Source organism: Lactuca virosa, chromosome 3 (genome assembly GCF_052849685.1).
Source record: "Lactuca virosa cultivar CGN04683 chromosome 3, Lactuca_virosa_CGN04683_v6, whole genome shotgun sequence".
In the NCBI taxonomy this organism is placed as follows: domain Eukaryota; kingdom Viridiplantae; phylum Streptophyta; class Magnoliopsida; order Asterales; family Asteraceae; genus Lactuca; species Lactuca virosa.
Genome location: NC_136428.1, coordinates 24,491,874 through 24,515,386, shown reverse-complemented (window position 1 = coordinate 24,515,386; position 23,513 = coordinate 24,491,874). Strand labels below are relative to the sequence as shown.

The 23,513-nt window shown below is 39.9% G+C and overlaps 1 protein-coding gene across 1 annotated transcript; it reads left to right on the top strand.

Annotated features, from left to right (window-relative positions):
• The first annotated feature begins 22,817 nt into the window (after positions 1–22,817).
• On the top strand, positions 22,818–23,162 carry LOC145163358 (uncharacterized). The gene has a single exon (XM_079082197.1). The coding sequence runs from the start codon at positions 22,818–22,820 to the stop codon at positions 23,160–23,162; it is 345 nt and encodes a 114-aa protein (XP_078938323.1).
• Positions 23,163–23,513: the final 351 nt, after the last annotated feature.

Genomic DNA, 23,513 nt, shown 5'->3' with positions numbered 1-23,513 from the left:
ATAGGTACGCGCTCAAGGATTCAGAAGATGGAGCATAGTAGCTTCATGTCTTGTTTTGTTATTTACTTTGGAGTCAATCTTTTGTGAATCTAATACATTGTAAACACATTATTATTTATATAATGGTCGTTGTTACTTTGATTACTATGATGCATGTGTTGTGATACTGAACATGACGTCCTCCGCCCCCGAACGTATCCGTCGTTCTGGTTTGGGGGTGTGACAGATTGGTATCAGAGCATTGTTTATAGTGAACTAAGTATATCAACCTATAAAAGATATACAACTATAAATACAATGGGGCCGAAGTGCTCTAACTAAAAGTATATTTTTAAAAATATAACATTATCTTTATAAAAGTATACATACCTGCATACATATATACATACTAGAACAAGTATCACAGGAAGAACAGAACAAAAGTATTTAAAGGTTGGACATTGCGGTCAAACCTGGACAGTTATGTAATCATATCTGAGATCAATATAGCCTGATCAACTATATTTATTTGAGATATGACCAACATGTGTTTGGGAGTGATGTGGTGTTGCAACAGACTTAAAACTTACCTAACTCTATATACGAAGGTTTTCTAGATCAGAACATAAAGTTAAAATAGTATAGGAGTATTTTATGATACTATAAGATAACAACAAGTTTAAAACTTACCAAATTCATTACATTAAAATACTATAGGAGTATTTTAGGCACTATAAATAACTTAAGTGAAAATTTAAAAGACCCTTATGGTAGGTCTATAATTCCGGAGTGTATACTCCCAATGTTTTATATAATTGAGATTTTATAGACTTAGAATTTGTGATCTATGCTCTACTTCTTGTTCCTTGTTTGGTTGTGGTTTTAGAGTAAGATCACTTATTCGAAGGTGTATTTAATCTTAAATTATATACAACTTGTATATACTGCGCAATTATAGGAGGACCCAGTAAGGATCACCCCATAATGTTTCACTTATTCTCATAGATTCTTTAGACACTTCCATTCTCGCACGACAAACCTAGATAGATGTAACCACTCCATCATAGCAGTCAGCAGAGAAGTCAAGGGGGAACAAAAAGAGATTCATGAGGAGTTTTCCAAGGAGGGATCATCCGAAGAAAACAAAACGTCCTATGCGTCACACTAATAAACAAATAACCTTAATTGACTTAGTGAGCTAGTGAATACACTACTTACACTATGTGTTAGGATTATTTCTTTTTCGTGCAGCCAATAACAATTATTCAGTTCACATAAATTCATTCAAGGATAGCCACTTCTGATTCATAAAGTTTATTTTATATAGACTCCCATTATGAATTGTTTTTCAGAACCCTATGAAAGTCTGAACCAGATACACTCAGAACTAGGTTAGCTTAGTCGTTCAGCATTCGACTTATAACCACTGCTATAGACTTATCTCTGTTTCACTTTGTATTCATTTTAGCGAAAAGATGCCTCGCGGTAGACCTGTAAGGCGTGTAGTCAATAGCACGACACAGAATCCACCACCACAATACGACCTTGCTGCTTTCCAAGCAGCAGTAGCAGCCGCAGTAACAGCTGCTATAACTCACATCCGCGCAAGTGGTACTAGTGGATCTGGTAGCGGTACCCACCTAACTAACCCCGGAGTTACCCACGGACACCCACGGGAGTGTCCGTACAAGGACTTCATGAACTGCAAACCCAAATCCTTCAATGGAAATGGGGGAGTCATTGCTCTGATGCGATGGTTTGAGAAAACAGATTCCGTTTTCGAAATTTTTCTGTGCCCAGAAGGGAGCAAAGTGAAGTTTGTTGCCTACACTTTCTCCGACAGAGCCCTAACATGGTGGAATGGCCATGTTAAGTCACTGACCCTATCAGTGGCTAACTCTATAGGTTGGGAGAACCTAAAAGAGATGATGTTGGATGAATACTGCCCAAGAGGCGAAGTTTAAAAGCTGGAGCAAGAGCTACGGGAACATACCATGGTCGGCTCAGACATAGTGGCCTACACTGATAGGTTTAGCGACCTGGCAGCGCTATGCCCCGGGATGGTTACCCCGGAGAGTAAGAAGATAGAAAGGTACATCTGGGGCTTAACTACCCCGATTCAGGGGGGTGTACTGTCTTTTAACCCAACTACCTTCGATAGCGCCAAACGCCTGGCCCAGCGACTCATTGAACATGGATTCCGCCATCGCGTGGTGGTCCCCGTTCTCGAGCCATCAAGGGGGGGGGGGGACAAAAAATGTAACACCTGGTTTGAATTGGAAAGGATTTTAGCATGGACTCGGCGAGTTGGGAGCTCAACTCGTCGAGTAGGGTCGTATTTCAGGGGCACGAATCGGAAGTGACTCGGCGAGTTAGAAGGGTGACTCGACGAGTCAGGGCTGTTTAATGAAAAACCCTAATTTTGGGGTTTGCCCCTATATAAGCCTCATTAAACGCTCTTGTAGCCTCCCTTAGCATCATAAGAGACTGTGTACGGCCGCAAACTCCCTGGTGTGTGAAGTGTGTGCATTTGAGAGCTTGACTTTGGGAATTTGGGAAGGAATCCAAGCTTGGAGAAGAAGAATCAAGGGGAAAAACACTGGATCTAGCATCTAGTTCGTCTTGGGCATCAATTGAGGTATGAATCTGTTACCTTAAGCCTATATTCTATTTGGGAGTTCATGACCCAACTTTGAGGAAATGGAAGCAAGCCTAGATCTGGACCTATCACAAGGGTATGGTTCCAGATCTGAACCTCACTAGGTCCCAAATATCATAAAGTTGCATGCTTTATAAGCTTATTCCCTCCCCATGAATGAAAACCTTGTTGGAGGATTAGTTTTGGTGTTTACGGTTATGAAAGGCCCTGCATGCACGTAAAGTTTGTAACTTCACGTGAAATCTATAATAGGAGATGATGGATCTAAAGTTTGGGACCTTAAGTCCCACTAAAAATGACCATAATCATGATGAACTTTGAGGAACTCGACGAGTCGTGCAAGTGACTCGGCGAGTCGAGAGGGTTTTCTCGTTTACGACCAAGGGTTTACGGCCAAGGGTGTTCAGCCAAGGGTTTACGGTCAAAGGCGTACGGTTGGTGGTTTACGTTCGTAAACACCAAGGAACTCGACGAGTCCCTCGGGTGACTCGGCAAGTCGACGAGTTAAGCAGGGAACCCGACGAGTGAATGATTGTACTCAACGAGTCAAGGTCAATATGGACTGTTGACCTTGACTATAGACTTTGACTTTGACCAGGGTTGACCCTGGGGGTATTTATAGGACTATGCTGAGATATTACTCATTGATTATAGGCAGTTGGGAAGAGCATCATAAGGCATACCTGAATTCAGTTGTCGATTTAGCTTTGTGAGGTGAGTCTTCTCACCATACCAATGCGTCTAAGGCACCAAAGCCGGCCCATTTTATGATAGTTAGTATACTTGCTATGTAGAGGTGTGTGATATGTATGTATGCGTGATATGTTGTAGAGATAGCCTTTGTGGCTAATGGTAGAGACAGCCTTATGGCTGATGGTAGAGATAGCCTTGTGGCTAATGGTAGAGAAAGCCTTTATGGCTAATGGTAGAGATAGCCTTGTGGCTAATGGTAGAGATAGCCTTTGTGGCTAACAGTAGAGATAGCTTGTATAGCTAATTGATATGTGCTAATGGTAGAGAGAGCTTTTATAGCTATTTGATATGTGATATGTGGTAGAGTAGCTTTTATAGCTGATTGATATGTGATAACGGTAGAGATAGCTTTTTACAGCTAATATGATAGGTGTTATGTGGATTGTGTGTGGGGTATGCTCTGGGGGACTCATTAAGCTTTGTGCTTACGGTTTACAGTTTTGGTTTCAGGTTGCATCGATTTGGAAATGAAGGGCTCGGATTGATCGCAGTGCACACACCTATGATTTCCGCAATGAATGGTTTTGGGACAAACTATGATAATTATTTTACTTAATGATGATTTGGAATGTTTGAAATAAATGGTATCAATGTTTTAGCTATATTAAAAATGAAATTTTTACCTCTGATTTTTGGGTCGTTACAAGTTGGTATCAGAGCCTTGGTTTGATGGATTTGGACATACTTTCGGGTGAGTCTGAACTCAAACTGAGGATCTGTAAAGTTTTCAAAAGAAAAATGTTTTAAGTAAAGAATTTCTAAAACAAGAAAGGGTGTGGTGCATGCAATCAGCCGAGCTCAAGTAAGTTTCCCCAGAATACCCACATTTGTTATTTGTTATGATCTGATTTATGAATCTGAGAATCGCATGCTAGTTAGGGCTAGGGGAGATGCCTTTATATGCTGTATGAGCTAGTAGACTTGCATGCTAGTGCTGAGTAGTCAGCAATAGATTGGCCTGATCTGTGATGCTTGTAGCCTTGGGAATATTTGATGCCATGCTAGAATGAGAATGATTATTGGTAGTAGCAACTGCTACGTGTATGCTTTTAAAATTGTACACGGTTAGAATCTTATAGCCTTAGAATAATAGATTTGGCCTTATTTACTGTTCCTTGTTTGGTTGTGGTCCTAGGCTAGAGTATATTATTCGACAGTCTATTGGATCTTATTCTGTGTATAATTTGCATGCATAAGGCAGCTGACAATGAGGATTGATGGACGTGGATAGCGCGAGCTGCGATATGCGGACTGAATGTTTTATGGTAGTTCTTTGGGTAGGAGTGCAACTGCACGAATGCTGCTTCCTTTGTGCTTTGTGGAACTCTTAAGTGATGGGAGTCAGCTACTAAGTGGATGTGACGATATCCAGGAGGTAGATGGCTGGCATCATGGGGAGTTCTTCAGCAGCTGATGGCAGGGCGAGGTTGGGAACCTAGGAAAGCCTAGGATGTGCTCCAGTGAGTTAGTGGGGCGGTTCGGTGAGGTTAGGGAGCCTAGGGGGAGCCTAGGAGGTGCCTCGGTACATATTGTGTTGTGGTATAGAAGATATTCGGTGCATCAAGGGGGTAGGTGACTTAGAGGATTCGGGAGGATTGCTGAGGAAAGTATGGATAGGTGTGGAAGGTAGTATGGGCCCGTACTACTGAAAGCACAGGATCCATACTCGAATCAGTGAGAGTCTAGGAGAATCTAAGAAGCCTGGGAAAGAGAAATTTGATTATGATTGAACCGTGGGGATAGCTGCTGTGCAGACTGTGGATGAGCACACAAGGAGAAGGACCAGGGCTTGGTCCCGGCTCCGGTGGTGAGCCAGATAGCGAAAGGACTGTCAGGATTTTGAGTTCGCCTAAGATCAGGCGGCAAGGATTGTGCGATCTAGTGCACATTCGGGATTGGAGACCAAGTCTCAGGGATAGCTTGTAGTCGGTTTAGAGCAGATATTGCTCTAGTTATTGCAGTGTAGTCGTGGCAATTGAGCCAGTGAGTGGGTCAGGGTGCGAGACCCTGGATGATATGGAATCCAGGGCCCGAGGGAGGAAGATTGATTAGGAGTACCTCGAGCAGAGAGGTTCAGGCCATGTGAAGTTAGTGGAGGATCTCGGGAAGAGATCCAGAAGCTTTGATCAGCTTTTGAGAGGCCAATGGGGCCGAATTCAGTGCAACGCTTGCAGAAACTGCACGATAGAGTTTCGCCCCAAGGGTTGGATTGACATTAGGATCGGAATAAAATATTACATCATGTTCTCAGGATGGTCAGGAGTAACTCAGGAGGAGGTGGTCAGGATTCCTCCAGATGTTTGCGGATAAACTATCTTCGGCCATTCCCGGTGTATATCGAGAATTTGCATTGCTTTGGGATGGTGATAAGTTGGATCACAGTTCGGTTCTCTGCTATTCTCTGGGTTAGCAAGGGTTGTCAGATGTTAGTCAGCATGCCGAGGAATTTTGAGGAATCTTCAGACGAACATATCTCGTGGAGCGGGTCCCGCATACGTCGTGAGTGCTCCGAGTCGTTGTCGGAATTTGTTCGGTGATCTGGATTGCTACGGGTGTAGCAACTTTGGCCACGTCAGCAGGGACTGCCCATAGGGGGCAAGACTGTCATATTGTCATTGTGGGCAGGTGGGTGACAAGGAGGTCGACTACCTGGCGATCAGAGAGGAGCGGTGACTGTATCCACTCCGGCTATTTTGAGGGTCACCAATGGATGTGAGGGTAGAGCAGGAGCCCAGCAGAGAGGGGCCCCACTTTGCAGGATCGGACAGGAGAGATCGGAATTTTGACAGGCAAGGGTGCGAGGTATATACCGTTTTGCCTCCTAACCAGCGTGAGTAGGCGTATCGTTGATTGTTATCTCTGGTTGTGGTTGAGTTATATGTACATTCAAGAAGAGTTAAATGCCATCTACATGCCATGATTTTGGGTGGAATAGTACGAGGTCGTCTTCTTGTATATCGCGGATTGTCCAGTGTTTGATTATCATTTTGGGAATGGTCGGGTTTGGTTCAAGTGTCGATACGAGGGAATTATGTCTAGGTTCCAGTAACCTTAGCTATTATGTTTGGAAAGGCTTTCGGGGTTGTCAAAGGAAGAGAGAGTTGATGCTGAAGTTTTGATTGGAGCATCCAACATTTGGACTTTCGAGATCTGAGTGTGATATCAGTTTGGGCAGCTAGAGTCATTGGCATTGTTGGGATTCAAGAAGTGTTAGCTGGTTTTCGAGAGTCGTGATGTTTGGGAAGAGTTATTCATGGTGTTCAAACTTTGCTAAGCACCGACCGTCAACAGATTGATCATTGGAACGAGAAAGGGTTTGGGAATCCTTCAATTCTCATATACTGAGCGGACTTAGTTGAATCTAAGTGGGGGAGAACCATTCAGATACCCAGGTGGAAGCGAGTGTGAGACGAGGATGCGTTTCACACCCCCTTTAGGGAAGGAAAGGCGGACTTAGGGGCCGATTGAATATAGGATATTGTGGGATGGGGGTTCGGGAAACTCCCCAACAATTGGATCGCGTCCTCTTGACGTCAAGTATCAGGTTTCAGGGGAGGGAACCAGGTTGGGTCCCAGTCAGTATTTGAGTTCGGTTGGGAGGACAGCCCGCATGGGTGCTCAATGTTGAGATATGTTCAGATTGATAGATGAGCGATAGGGTCATAGGCAGCGATCGTGAGGGTGAAAGTGTTGTGAGACTACGGGGGAGCCGTAGCATTCACTAGCAGTCGGATAGTGTGGAAAATGTTGTAAGACTACGGGGGAGCCGTAGCATTCACTAGCAGTAGAGAGTGTTGTAAGACTACGGGGGAGGCGTAGCATTCACTAGCGGTAGAGAGTGTTGTAAGACTGCGGGGGTGTCGTAGCGTTCACAGATTCTTTCAGGTGGATTGGACTAGGGTAGGCTAGTTCGCAGGGTTGTGGGGGAACCACTGCTTAGTTAGGATCAGGACTGCTTAGTTAGGATCAGGACCAGAGGTGATTGACCGACCAGTTATTCGGGGGCGAGCCGGGTGGTTATGGGAACTCCAGATTGGAACCGGTGGAGACTGTTGAGCTAAGGGTTGGATCTTGTGATACAAGATCTTGTGGTCAAGTAGTGCATGTTTCTGTAGGGTTGCGGCTAGGTAGCCCTGTTATAGGATCTCATAAGAACCTGGTGGTTGGACCTGGTGCAAGACTGGAAGTCTCAGGGAATCGGCTAAGGGTATTTATTAACCGGTCGAGTAAAGGATGACGGGAAGTCATGGGGCATTATGCAAATGCCGATTCGAGGAACTCTTGATAGGAGCGGAGTAACAATTCGGATTTGGACAGGAACCCAAATCGGAATTCGTGCCGGATTTTGTTTCAGTGAGATGGGATACGGGGCATCTATATGACAAGGGCATCGAGGGCAGAATTCCAGGTTGGTGAACGGGTTGGTTTGATGGTGGTTTAAACCATTGTGATGTGTCTCGGGTGGCTCTATTTGTAATAAATCCACAACGTGTCGGAATCAGGAAACGGTAGGTCGAAGGAGACCGGGTATGATGTAAGACTACAACTATTCTGGTAGTATCCGCCTTTTGCGTCGGATTCAGTGGCGGCAGGTTGTCAGCCTATCACGATCGGATGGATCAGTCGGATGGAAGGTGATAGGGCAGTTATGGTTAGACGAGGTATCCTTCGAAGGTCGCAGGGGACTGCTGAGTGTGGTTTGGCTCAGCAATCGGGTAGGTGTACGGTGTTCCGGACAGTTGGTAGACAGGTTGGGGCCAGAGGGGGGTCCCCGAATGTTCTTCAGGAAAGTAGTCATATGGCAGCAAGAGGAGTAGGAGCAACTTCAGGGATTTGGGGTCTGTGTGAGGATTTTCTTGTTATTCGTTAGCCGCAGTTGATCGGTGACTTTGTTCATTAGGAAGCCTCAAGGTATTGCGATTGGGAAGTATTCTATTTAGACTGGTTTTCATGTGGAACCAGTTCGATGATGATTCGATGTGGGCAGTCTGTCAGGGAGACAGACCATCTCGAAACTTCAGATTTCAGATGGAGCAGGTGTGATCAGGTTGCAAGGAATTCATTCATTTTCGGAGTTCGCGTTGCTGAAGGTGTCGCCCTGGAAAGGGATCATCAGGCTTCGGAAGAGGGGAAAGTTGGGGCCTCAGTATATAGACCCGTTCAGGATCACGGCCCAGGTGGGCAATGTAGCATATCGCTTGAATCTGCCAGATGAGCTTAGCCAGCTTCACAACATGTTCCATGTGTCGCAACTTCGGAAGTGTGTCACAGACGAGGTTGCGGTTGTCTCATTGGGTGATATCCAGGTGGATGAGAGATTGAACTACATCGAGAAGCCCGTTGCCATCTTGGATAGGAAGACGAAGGCTCTTCGGAAAAAGGAAGTAAGACTGGTGAAAGTGCAATGGCAACATCGGAAGGGCTCCGAATGGACTTGGGAACCGGAAGAGGAGATGCAAGATCATTACCCCAATTTGTTCGAGTCAGCAGACTTCGAGGGCAAAGTCTAGTTCAAGTGGGGGAGACTTATAACACCTGGTTTGAATTGGAAAGGATTTGAGCATGGACTCGGCGAGTTGGGAGCTCAACTCGTCGAGTAGGGTCATATTTCAGGGGCACGAATCGGAAGTGACTCGGCGAGTCAGAAGGGTGACTCGACGAGTCAGGGCTGTTTAATGAAAAACCCTAATTTTGGGGTTTGCCCCTATATAAGCCTCATTAAACACTCTTGTAGCCTCCCTTAGCATCATAAGAGACTGTGTACGACCGCAAACTCCCTGGTGTGTGAAGTATGTGCATTTGAGAGCTTGACTTTGGGAATTTGGGAAGGAATCCAAGCTTGGAGAAGAACAATCAAGGGGAAACATTGGATCTAGCATCTAGTTCGTCTTGGGCATCACATTGAGGTATGAATCTGTTACCTTAAGCCTATATTCTAATTGGGAGTTCGTGACCCAACTTTGAGGAAATGGAAGCAAGCCTAGATCTGGACCTATCACAAGGGTATGGTTCCAGATCTGAACCTCACTAGGTCCCAAATATCATAAAGTTGCATGCTTTATAAGCTTATTCCCTCCCCATGAATGAAAACCTTGTTGGAGGATTAGTTTTGGTGTTTACGGTTATGAAAGGCCCTGCATGCACGTAAAGTTTGTAACTTTACGTGAAATCTATAATAGGAGATGATGGATCTAAAGTTTGGGACCTTAAGTCCCACTAAAAAGGACCATAATCATGATGAACTTTGAGGAATTCGACGAGTCGTGCAAGTGACTCGGCAAGTCGAGAGGGTTTTCTCGTTTACGGCCAAAGGTTTATGGCCAAGGGTGTACGACCAAGGGTGTACGGCCAAAGGTGTTCGGCCAAGGGTTTACGGTCAAAGGTGTACGGTTTGTGGTTTACGGCCGTAAACACCAAGGAACTCGACGAGTCCCTCGGGTGACTCGGCAAGTCGACGAGTTAAGCAGGGAACCCGACGAGTGAATGATTGTACTCGACGAGTCAAGGTCAATATGGACTATTGACCTTGACTATAGACCTTGACTTTGACTAGGGTTGACCCTGGGGGTATTTATGGGACTATGCTGAGATATTACTCATTGATTATAGGCAGTTGGGAAGAGCAGCATAGGGCATACCTGAATTTAGTTGTCGATTCAGCTTTGTGAGGCGAGTCTTCTCACCATACCAATGGGTCTAAGGCACCAAGGCCGGCCCATTTTATGATAGTTAGTATACTTGCTATGTAGAGGTGTGTGATATGTATGTATGCGTGATATGCTGTAGAGATAGCCTTTGTGGCTAATGGTAGAGACAGCCTTATGGCTGATGGTAGAGATAGCCTTGTGGCTAATGGTAGAGATAGCCTTTGTGGCTAACAGTAGAGATAGCTTGTATAGCTAATTGATATGTGCTAATGGTAGAGAGAGCTTTTATAGCTATTTGATTTGTGATATGTGGTAGAGTAGCTTTTATAGCCGATTGATATGTGATAACGGTAGAGATAGCTTTTTACAGCTAATACGATAGGTGTTATGTGGATTGTGTGTGGGGTATGCTCTGGGGGCTCATTATGCTTTGTGCTTGCGGTTTACAGTTTTGGTTTCAGGTTGCATCGATTAGGAAATGAAGGGCTCGGATTGATCGCAGTGCACACACCTATGATTTCCACAATGAATGGTTTTCGGGACGAACTGTGATAATTATTTTACTTAATGATGATTTGGAATGTTTGAAATAAATGTTATCAATGTTTTAGCTATATTAAAAATGAAATTTTTACCTCTAATTTTTGGTTCGTTACAATAAACGAAAGTCGGGGAACAAGAGGAAGGAGCGAACGACACAAGAACCCCACAGGAGCAACAAGTGGTTACTGTACACGCCGCCACAACACCTGCCACTCAAGCGTCAGTCAGTCGATATGTTGGAACTCTCCCTAAGTGTGGTAAGTGTAACTACCACCACACTGGAGTATGCCGGGAAATGCAGTGCATGAATTGCCGCAGGAAGGGGCACACTGCTCGTTTCTGTAGGGCGCCGACACAACCAATCTCCCAAGTCCCCGGAGTAGATTTAAACCAGACCTGCTATGGCTGTGGTGAGACTGGGCACTACAAGAGGGACTGCCCGATAACGAAGAACTCTGGCGCGGATGGACGAATTCTGATGATCACCACAGGAGAAGCTACCCCAGAACCACCAGCGAACAGCGGTACGTCTTCTAAATAAAAATTTCTTTAAAATTTAAGTTTATATTAATATTAATATTAAAACTTGGGGAAAATTTAAAAGTAATTATAAAATATTAATGCGTCCGAAACGAGTTACACCATTCACAAGAGCACTAAAGATCCGTACAGGTGAGCTATGATGGCTTAGTATGTACATCAGATTTGTGCATAACTAAGATTTTGCAGACTAAGAGTGAGTGATTCCGCCTTACTTCCTGTTCCTTGTTTGGTTGTGGATTTAGGGCAGAGTCACTCAGTCGACCGTCTTATTCATCTTAATTATATACAAATTGTATATGCCAGGCTATCATAGAGGTACCGAGGAGGATCATAATATAGAGTATCGACACTAGTTATCAAAGCACTTTCACTGTTAGTACTCGCTTATCGCGGTACGATAAGTGGCAGCGGTAATATCAAGGAGAAAACTGAAAGCACTAGAAATCCTACACATAATACATTGTCGAGCACACTCAAGATACACCATCGTATAACAAACGTTTCTTTCAAATCGGCCTAACATTTGTTTCTATAAAGAGTCCGTCGTCATCAGTCCTCATGGATTGGCGTGGTCCTCACCATACCAAGTTCATGTGTTTAAAAAATCCATCGCCTTAACCGGCAGATTAACGAAACCCTCGTCACTCGTAACGACAACCTGACCCAGACCCCACAATTGTCTCTTGTCATCTAAACCCTGAAGTACTCATGCGAGGAGTACCTTGACCTCCGAAACCTTTCCGATGTATATTCCACAAACCTTCCCGAACTACCACTCGTCCAACAGATCAAGTTCAAGCACAGAGGCTAAGGACGAATACGGTTAACCTATCACCATCGAGGGTATACGCAAGGGTGGTATATAATTATGATTATGTTGATTTAGTATGTGTGCTTTCGACCTATCTCCTGTTCCTTGTTTGGTTGTGGACCTGGGGCAGAGTCGCACATCCGACTGTCTTACTAATCTTAATTATATACGACTTGTATACACGAGGTGCTGATAGATGGACCAGGTATGAATCCTATCATGCACTTCAGGGCAAAGTCGCCCAGATCTACGAGTGGATATTCTACCAATCAGAGGAACACGACCCCATGAGTCCTGCTAAGAAAGCCAATTTCGAGACGAAATTCTCTCTAACGGGGGGATGATGTGACAACCCGAAAATTTTATCCTTATAAAATTCAGACTTGTTTCTATTACCTTTATGCTGTGTTAAGGGTTCGTTTAAGAGTTTCTAAGCCTAGTACACTCAAGGATTGGGTGTTAGGAAGTGTTGGCTTGAGATAATTGAGTTGCAATCGATCCGGAAACACCCTCACAAGTAGTTCACGACAGCAAACTAGGTTCACGACCGTGAACCCATCTTGGGCCGTGAACTCATGCTATATACATGAGTTTTAGCCATTTTTCCTTCACTTCTACTTCTCTTGGCCGCAATCCTTCAAATCTCTCGCAAGTATCATCCACAAGAACTTCATCTTTCACTCTTTTTCATCCATTTTGTTACCATCTTCTTGGAATACATCAAAGAGCCTTCAAACACTCACCAAACAATAAGATCTTCAAGTGTTATTCACCATTTCTGTGCCGTGAACCCTCCCAAAGCCATGAACCACTCATCATTTGGGCCGTGAACCTCAAGTGGGCCGTGAACCACTCATCATTTGGGCCGTGAACACCTTAAGCACCAGCCGTGAACACCCTTTCAGCCTCCTAACTTTCTTCTAGCACTCTTTTGGACTCATTTGTGCCTCGGAACTTCATTCGTGGAACTTATCATCCTTATTCGAATCTTCAATTGAATCACCCACATAAGGTGAGTTCATACCCCTATAATCTATCTTTTAAATGTTTTTAAATGCTTTTAAGGAGGGGAATACAAGTTGAACACAATAATAATTATGTTAATATTTACCTGTGATAACCATCACATTAAAGGATTTCTTATGCTTTTGTAAGTGATTAAATCAATTCAAAAACTATTTTAAAAATATGCTAGATTGTTGTTTATAACACTCCGCTTTTAAAGTACATGCATAACTCAGTAGATAATTAAGTCTTTTCTACAAATCAGGGACAATCCAAACAAACATACTAGTAAACTATAATAGACATAGTTTAGGGATTCAGTCCATACTATAACTAGAACAGGAAGGAACATATACATACTATAATAGGTACAAGATAACGATAATGTGAAACCACTATTTCATGGCATAGCAATATACTTGTTGTGCCATGTTTTGTAACCAGAGTCTCCTGGAGGGAGAGCGTGAGTTTGTGTATAGATCTATACGAGATTGACCATCCTACACCTTGCTGCTAGCTATAGTGGGACCTGCAGGTCTAGGGTGATAAATGTCATACCATTTTCGACGTCTTTAGATCGTCGTGTTTTATACTAGTCAAATCAAGCATGGTTATAACCTCATCACATTTTACCTTAATTAAACAAATTGGTTTTAAAGTTAATTAGTACTTCAGTAGTTATTTTATACAATACTACTGTCTATCTTCATTTTTCCATTACATTCATATAGTGATATTCTGACATCGAGAAATGCAAACTACTTCCTAGTAACATGAACATTCAGTTAGAAGGGGGCCAATAATGCTAACTTTATGATTCCTTAGTTTATACATTAGGGTTATATATTAATCAGATCCGACAGGCAGTAGGATATGTGCTTCCGGCTTCATTTCCTGTTCCTTGTTTGGTTGTGGGCTTAGAGCAGATTCACACAGTCTACTATCTATTCGATCTTAGTTAAATATATAACCCGTATACACCAAGTAATCATAGGGAGTATCAGGTATGGGTCATGTCATAGCATACAAATTCAGTATACCACTGTTAGTACAAAAACATACTTTTGGATAGAACATTATGTAGGTGAAACTAGAAACTTATCTATAAAAGGTTTGATACGCATTATTAAACCAATATAACTTAAAGGACCTTAGGTGGTTAATTCTATAATACCTTAATTTATACGTTAGGGTTATATATAATTAATATCCAATAGGCAGTTGAATGTGTGTTTTCCGCCTCATTTCCTATTCCTTGTTTGATTGTGGACTTAGGGCAGATTCATACATTTAACTATTCGTTCGATATTAGATTATATATAGCTAGTACAAACTAAGTGATTATAGAAGGAACTATTGTGGTTACCATTTTACTAAAGGAAATATATGATTTTCTTAAGGAATGTTTTCTTCAAATATAAAAGAACTATTACATTTAACTCCGTAATTACCAAATGAATACGTCAGGGTTATATACAATGAAGATCTAACAAACAATGGGATGTGTGACTTCAGCCTCATTTCCTGTTCCTTGTTTGGTTGTGGGCTTAGGGCAGATTCACACAATCGATTGTCTGTTTACTCTAAACTGTATATAACTTGTATCCGTTTAGTACTCATAGAAGTAATTGTAGAGTCAATTTTACTTATCATTCATCATATTAGAAAATATATGATTTTCTGGAGGAACAGACGAACTTTTCTAAAGAACTTATAGTTTACTTTTCATAACAAAAATACTTATAAACTCACCAGCTTAAATGCTGATCTACTCTTTCAAAATAACTTGTATTCTCAGGAAACTAGTAGACATGTACGCGCTCAATGATTCAGAAGATGGAGCATAGTAGCTTCATGTCTTGTTTTGTTATTTACTTTGGAGTCAATCTTTTGTGAATCTAATACATTGTAAACACTTTATTATTTATACAATGGTCATTGTTACTTTGATTACTATGATGAATGTGTTGTGATACTGAACATGACGTCCTCCGCCCCCGAACGTTTCCGCCGTTCCGGTTTGGGGGTGTGACAGAGTGGATGCAGGGAAAAAAGGTAGGTGGAAAATAATTGGGGTTGAAGAACGTAAGTATGAGTATTACGATATAATAGGTAATTGTTAGAGAATTAAATATTTTACCATAATTAAAATCAACTAAAGTTACCTGTATACCCTTATCAAATGATTGGTGAAGAATCAGTTACACACTCACACATAATTATGGTTTATATATGAACCTAACTCTTTCTTTTTCTCTTTCTCTTTTTCTCTTTCTCTCTCTCTCTCTCTCTCTCTATATATATATATATATATATATATATATATATATATATATATATATATATATATATAACATCGAAAAGGACATTATTGAATACACCATAGTCTAACATGTTTTAATTATTGTATGACAGATTATAAAAGTCTTTAAATACGTTAGAAAAGACAAATTGACTTTCTAACTAAAATTCTAAAAAGAGTGAAATTGTAGATAAGGATGTATTTTGAAAATACACTAAAATATTATTTAAAAATTATTGAAAATTAAGATTTTCGTAATAGTCTTTTTATTTATACTTTAGTTTATCATCAAAACTAGGTGTAAGACCTATATATTACATGAGTTAATTAAAAAAATTAAATATGAATGTCTAAATATTTAAGATCTTTGGATTTATAAAAAAAATAAGAAAAATAATGAATTATTAAAATTGATTTTTTTTATCTTTTAAATTTAAATAAATAAAAAAATAAACTAATGAGTTTTAATTTGAGAATTTTGAAATAATAAGGTAAGTCCATTAATGAAATTGATATTCAATTATTACTACATTTATTTTAAATATTAAGTATTATGTGTAATTTATTAAAATAAGAAAACCTATAAAATGACATGTAGAAAAAAAATTAATTCAAAATAACCACAAAATAACATTTGATAAATTGAATAAGAGTATGACATGTGGTCATCTCATTGCCGCTTTCTATCACTTAATTTTGACACCACCAATACAGCCCCTATAAAAATAAAAAAAAAATATTCAACCCAATAACTTAAATATAATACTCGGTTAACATATACTACCATTTAAAGATAGTGTATTATATAACATCACCTGCAGTCATGTAAGGTCAGACAAATAAATCAAAATATAATAATTTATATTTGAAGACATGAAGAACAACATGGACCAAAATCAACTTGTGTACCTCTTTACTCAGGATCTGTTGAAATACCACTAACCAACTCCATCAAGATAATAAACAATGTAGGACTTAAATGGGTTTACAAGATATTTACAAACGCTATGTGTTGGCATGTGACTGAACCAAAACCATGAAGCATGCAATTATAGTTTAACACGATACTTACAATAGTTATGCTCTTTCTATTAAAAAAATATGATCAAGATTTGCAATCTAGGGACCTTCAGGTGTTATTTCACTACAATATAGATGTATCATTGAGCAAAAACGTGTTGGCCTTTATTATGAAACATATCAGAAGTATAAACATAAAACTTGTGCTAAACTTAAAGAGGAAAACAAACTTCTGAATTTGACACATAATTTCAAAAAATACATGTTGTCTATATGGCTTCTTGACACAAAAAAAAAAAAAAAAAAAAAAACAGAGATATGATTCTAACCTGCTGGTAGGTGGTTTACCGGCGTACCAAGGCTACAAAACATAACTACTTGAGTATGTATGTTATAAAAAACAGGAGTATACAGTACGAAAATATTCTTACCAATGCATTTGATATGAAGCATGTTCCATCCTTGTTAAAGCTACCACCTTTTTTCACAGTGAAGGATTTCAAATTCACCACTAAGGGCTCCCTATATCATTTGACATATAATATGTTTCAAGTTTCCTATTTAAACGGATTACATACAAAAAGGAAAAGGGAAAATAGGAGGTTAGCCAACATCCATTGAGGACGAAAATGATTCAGGAAACTGAGAGAGAGAGAGAGAGAGAGAGAGAGAGAGAGAGTGACAAATCGTGGTGGCTTCTTATCGTCAGAAAAGTGTTGCGAGAGCACACAATAGGTGGCGACGGCCAGCATGTACCGCGGGTGGTGCGAGGTTGGAGAGTGGGTGGTGTTTCTCTACCGATGGTGGTGAGGACGGTGAGTTGGGTGGATGAGGTGCGATGTCGGCTCTTCAAATTAGGGTTTTTGCTATTTGTTTGAGGGAAAATGTGAGTGTAGAGGGACGACTATTGTTTACTTTTTTGAATCAATTTTTGAAACGTCAATCTTTAATGCAGTTAATTTGTGAAACGTAAATGTGATAGGAGTATTAAAAGGTAAGCATTACTTGATTGTATATTATGTAGTAGGTGTAGTACCTCTTAAATTTCAAGAAATATGTAAAATGCTTTATATAATAGTAAAGATAATAATATAATAACTAGACTATAATATATATTAGACTATAATATAATAATTAGACTATAATATATATTAGACTAAAGTCTACTTAATAATATTCTTTTCGAAAATGTCATCTACATGGACCATTTTCGAAGCCATCTATAGGGATTATTTTCGAAAATAATATAATAATTTCAAAAATGTGATCATAAATGTTATATCGGAGAAGAATGGTTATTATGTAATATGAGTTTAAAATATCTTGGTTAACTGAGTGAATATCAAGAAATTTAAGTTATTTTTGTTTTTTTAACAATTTTTTCTTCAATAAATGCAACAAACTTGTGGGTACATAATTAGAATTGAAGTGTAGTAAAAGCAAGTGAGATTGATTTCATTGGGGTATCTAGCTAACAAAACAAGTGATCAAAACCATTACCATTAGTTTAAAAGGGGTGGTGCCATTTTTACCACACTTTTTTATGTCATGTAGGCGCCACTTTATACTTAACACACTACATACAACTTTTTCCATTTAGGAGTGGTGGTTTGCCACACCTTTTAAAGATTATAATTTAACATTTTTTTAAACATTTTTAAATGATATCCCTTTGATTGGTAGTTGGGAGATAAGGAATGAGTGTTTAACTCGGTAATAGGCTGTCAAGTTGAGGTTGTCGAGTACATGAAACGGTATATGCCGATGCCACTTAAGCTGTGACAAACTACTTGTCGAACGACTCCCTACAACCTTAGGGAGCAAACAAGATTTGAGATGAACGAGACTAAAGATATAGTCAAAGAGAAAGCTTTAGGGAGCAAACAAGATTTGAGATGAACGAGACTGAAGATATAGTCAAAGAGAAAATATTGGGTGGAGGTGAGTTAAGAATTCCTCAATGTATTTACTTTCCTAAAGCTAGAGAGAGTGGTGTCACTTTTGTCACCCTTTTGCCTGTCACATCAACGCCACGTCCTACTTGTCCCACCTCTTCAAAAGTTTGCCATTTAAGGGGGTAGTTTGCCACTTTTGCCACAAGATTTTTTTCTTTTATATAAAACTAAAAATAATTTATATAGAAACTAATATATAAGTTTATATAAAACTAAAATTTTCATTAAAATTAAAAAGACAAGTACATTTGAAATTAAAGAAAACATAACAAACTTGAAATTAAAAAAAAAATCAAAACACTTGAAATTAAAACATAGGAAACAATAAAAGAAGCTTAAAATTAAAATAACACACATGACAACTTCATTCGAAATGTTGATCCCATTTGTTGGACCTCCTCACAATTGCCAAAACTCTACAAATCGGAAAGGTTTGTTACTTTCTACACGAAAAGTTTGAAAAGCAGTGGCTAACAACATTCCATCATTTTCATCATTTACTAAATCACGCCTCATCATATGAAAATGCTATTGCGTTTGTTATTCTCTATTTGGTGAATAATTGATCTTTTACTTCGGTGGTGCCTTTAACCTACTTCGCGGTTGTATGGTTGAGTGATTTTACTCCAGAAAGAAGACCCATCTACGAAGTTGATGTGATTTGGATCTTGAATTAGATTGACCCATGCACCGGCCAAAATGATCTTTTCATCCTTGTTCTAAATGCAAGCCATTTTGAGAGATGAAGAAGGTTAGAAGATGGTGGAAAATAAAGAAGGCTGGGAGGGATGAATGGAGAATGTTTAAATTGTTGGTATAAATATTTATATTTTTACTAACTTTGGACATATATAAATATATACATATGTTATATATATAACTAACTCTAAGTGGGTTTGTGTTCTCCTCCACGAGGACTTCGAAACGATATATTATATGTCCAAAATGGAGTATATGTGAATGAGATATCGATACTCAAAGAAGGGTATTTGAGAATAAGTTTAGCAAAAAGTGATGAATGTGGGAATAAGTCCCACATTGGTAGAAAGACCAAACTCAACAAGGTTTATAAGCTTGAATGCATGAAAGACTTACAAGCTTGTGTCTATGGTTTTACTACAATTCCTACCCGCGTGCAGGGGGGATGCAAATCTTGGATTTCGTAGACCAAAAACACCAAACTTGTGCATGGGCGCGACCCGCGGACACGAATGCAGCTCCGAAAACTCGGGCACGCGCTACCCTTGGTTTTGCTAAACTTGACAGTGGATGCATGGAAGCATTCAGAATGTATGTGTCGCAACTATGTGTGCAACTGCTAAGGAACTATGGGAGTCTTTGGAAAGGAAGTATAAGACAGAATATGCTGGAACTAAGAAGCATGTTGTTTCTAAGTTCTTGGAATACAAAATGGTTGACTCAAAATCTGTTATGAGTCAAGTCCAAGACCTTCAGGTCATCATACATGATAACAATGCAGAAGGGATGAATCTTAATGAGTTATTCCAAGATGCATCAATGGTTGAAAAGCTTCCTCCTGGTTGGATAGACTTCAAAAGCTACCTTAAGCATAAGCGAAAGGAGATGTCTGTGGAGGAACTGGTGGTGCGTCTTTGGATTGAAGAAGACAATCGAATGGCCTTGAAGAAAGGCAGTAAAGTTGAATCCTCAAAGGTTCATATGGTGGAGGTTGGTCAAACTTCCAAGAGCAAAAGCAAGGGACCTCACAAAGGCAAAGCAAAGGGAAAAAACCTAGGCCCCAAGGCAGGAAATTTCAAGAAGAAGTTCAAGTGCTACAACTGTGGCCAACCGGGTCACAAGGCTTCGGAGTGCCCGCAACCTAAGAGGGAAAACCATCAAGCAAACATGGTGAATGACAACAAGGAGTTGGTGGCCATGATAACTGATCTCACAGCTATGGTTTCTGAAGTGAATCTCATGAATACAAATTCAAAGGAGTGGTGGATTGACACGGGGGCTACTCGTCATGTGTGTCATGACAAGAGTGTTTTCAACACCTACAAAGAAGTTGAAGATGGTGAAAAGCTCTACATGGGAAATGCAGCTACCGCGGATATCAAAGGTGTTGGTGATGTCATTCTAAAAATGACTTCGGGAAAAGAAGTGAAGCTTAGGGATGTTTTGTATGTTCCTGAACTTCGTAAGAATCTAGTGTCAGGTGGTTTGTTGAACCAATTTGGTTTTAAGATAGTGTTTGAGTCGGACAAGTTTGTTTTGTCCAAAAATGGTATGTTTGTGGGAAAAGGATATGCCTTGAATGACATGTTCAAATTGAATGTAATGGTGACAAACAAAATGAATAATGAAAGTTCTAGTTCTGCTTATTTGCTTGAGTGTTCAAATGTTTGGCATGGTCGCTTAGGACATGTAAATTACAATTCTATTAAGCGATTAATTAAACTAGAATACATACCAAAACTTAATATTGACTCAAATCACAACTGCCCCACATGTGTTGAAGCAAAACAAACTAGATTATCTTTCCAAACAATCAAAAGAAACATCAAACCTCTTGATTTAATTCACACTAATGTGTGTGATTTAAAGTCAATTCCTACTCAAGGTGGGAACAAATACTTCATTACATTCATCGATGATAGCACGAAATATTGCTACATATATTTACTTAAGAGTAAAGATGAAGCAATAGACAAGTTTGTCTTGTACAAAAATGAAGTTGAGAATCAACTCAACAAGAGAATTAAAGTAGTTAGAAGTGATAGGGGTGGAGAATATGTTTCTCCTTATGCTGAATTTTGTGCGAAAAATGGAATTCGTCATGAATTCACATCACCCTATTCACCTCAATCCAATGGAATTGCTGAAAGAAAGAACCGCACCTTGAAAGAAATGGTCAATGCCATGATAATAAGTTCGGGTGTAAACCAGTCAATGTGGGGGGAAGCTATTTTGTCGGCTAACTATCTTTTAAATAAGATACCTCGCAAAGAAAAGAATGAAACACCGTATGACCTTTGGATGGGAAGAAAGCCATCGTATAAGTACTTACGAGTGTGTGGGTGTCTACCTAAAGTTGTAGTACCACCGCCTAAGGTACAAAAGTTAGGACCTAAAACATTGGATTGTGTATTCATTGGATATGCACAAAGTAGTAGTGTTTATCGTTTCCTTGTGCATGATTATAAGAATCCAGAAATACACAAGAATACCATAATGGAATCAAGGAATGCTTCATTCTTTGAAGATGTGTTTCCTTGTTTGAACAAGGAAGTTGAAAGCCCATCTTTACCAAACAACGAAGCTGTTCGAGAAGAAGAACAAGCTCAATCCGAGGAAGAAGAGATAGAACTCAGAAGAAGTAAGAGGGCTAGAGTTGAAAAATCATTTGGTGATGATTTTTACACCTATGTGGTGGAAAGTGAACCTAAAACCTACCAAGAGGCGGTTAATTCTTCTGAGGGACCTCAATGGAAAGAAGCCATCAAAAATGAGGTAGAATCTATTATACAAAACCATACGTGGGAACTAGTGGATCTACCTCCAGGTAGCAAGCCACTGGGTTACCACTGGATTTTTAAAAGAAAGATGAAACCTGATGGCAGTATTGATAAATACAAGGCAAGACTAGTAATCAAAGATTATAGACAAAAGGAAGGTCTAGATTACTTTGATACGTATTCGCCAGTGACGCGAATAACATCCATTAGATTAGTTCTTGCCATTGCAGCTATTAGAAACCTGCAAGTTCATCAAATGGATGTGAAAACTGCTTTCCTAAATGGGGAGTTGGAAGAAGAAATTTATATGGAGCAACCTGAGGGTTTCATTGCCTCGGGACAGGAGAACAAGGTTTGTAAACTTGTTAAGTCTCTATATGGATTAAAACAAGCTCCAAAACAATGGCATCAAAAGTTTGATCAAGTCATGATGGAAAGTGGCTTTAGAATCAATGAGTGTGATAAGTGTATCTATGTGAAAAGCACCACTCATGGGTATGTCATCTTGTGTTTATATGTTGATGATATGCTTATCATTGGGAGTGATGACAAGATAATAAGATCTACCAAAGATATGATGAAATCCAGGTTCGACATGAAAGACATGGGTTTAGCGGATGTGATTCTTAGAGTCAAGATCACAAGAACCCAAAGTGGTTTGATTTTAAGTCAAACACACTATATGGATAAGATTCTTGAAAAAATTGCTAAGGGAGATACTAGCATAGCTAGAACTCCAATTGACACTAGTCAACATCTACGTAAAAATAGAGGTGAAGGTGTTAATCAAGTGGAATATTCAAGAATTATTGGCAGTCTGATGTATCTAATGAGTTGTATCAGACCTGACTTAGCATATGATGTGAGCAGACTAAGTAGATACACTAGTAAACCCAGTTATGAACACTGGAAGAATATTACTAGGTTTCTAAGGTATGTAAGATACACGCGAGAATATGGACTGCATTATGGCAGACATCCAACAGTTATCGAAGGATACACAGATGCAAATTGGATATCTGACATAAAAGATTCCAGGTCTACAAGTGGATATGTGTTTACACTTGGAGGTGCTGCTGTAGCATGGATCATCTAAGCAAACAGTTATATCTAGATCCACAATGGAATCTGAATTTACCGCCTTAGATATTTGTGCTGAAGAGGCGGAGTGGCTACGTCAATTTGTAGAGGACATTCCTGAATGGCCTAAGCCGGTAATGGCCATATGTATACATGGTGATAACCAATCGGCAATTGGTAGAGCTCAAAGGACAATGTATAATGGGGAATCAAGGCACATTATACGTAGACATAAAACGATACGACAACTAATCTCTACGGGGGTTATCACGGTTGACTGGGTAAAGTCAAAAGATAACATTGCGGATCCACTTACAAAAGGCTTGAGTAGAGATGTAGTTTATAAGTCATCAAGAGGAATGAGACTAAAGCCCATGAATGAATAAATTCATACGAAGGAAACATTACCCAGAAGACTGGAGATCCCAAGATTTGGGTTCAAAAGGAGAACCTAATTGTATGAGTGAGGCAGGTCACTGTGGGGGAGAGTTAACACTACTTCCTAGTCCATTCCTATACGTAGTGACAAAATTAGGCTAAACATATGGTTTTTAATGATTATTGGAATCACCTATGTGAGAGAGAAGTGGGGTCGCTTCGAAGGGAATTATAGGGGCACAATTCGTAAAGCTCTTGCAGAACCAGGTTAGTATTCATGACCAAAACGAACACGTCTATGAGGATATGGCCTTGTCAGGAAGAGTCCTGTGAGATTTACATTCTCGTCTACATAAATG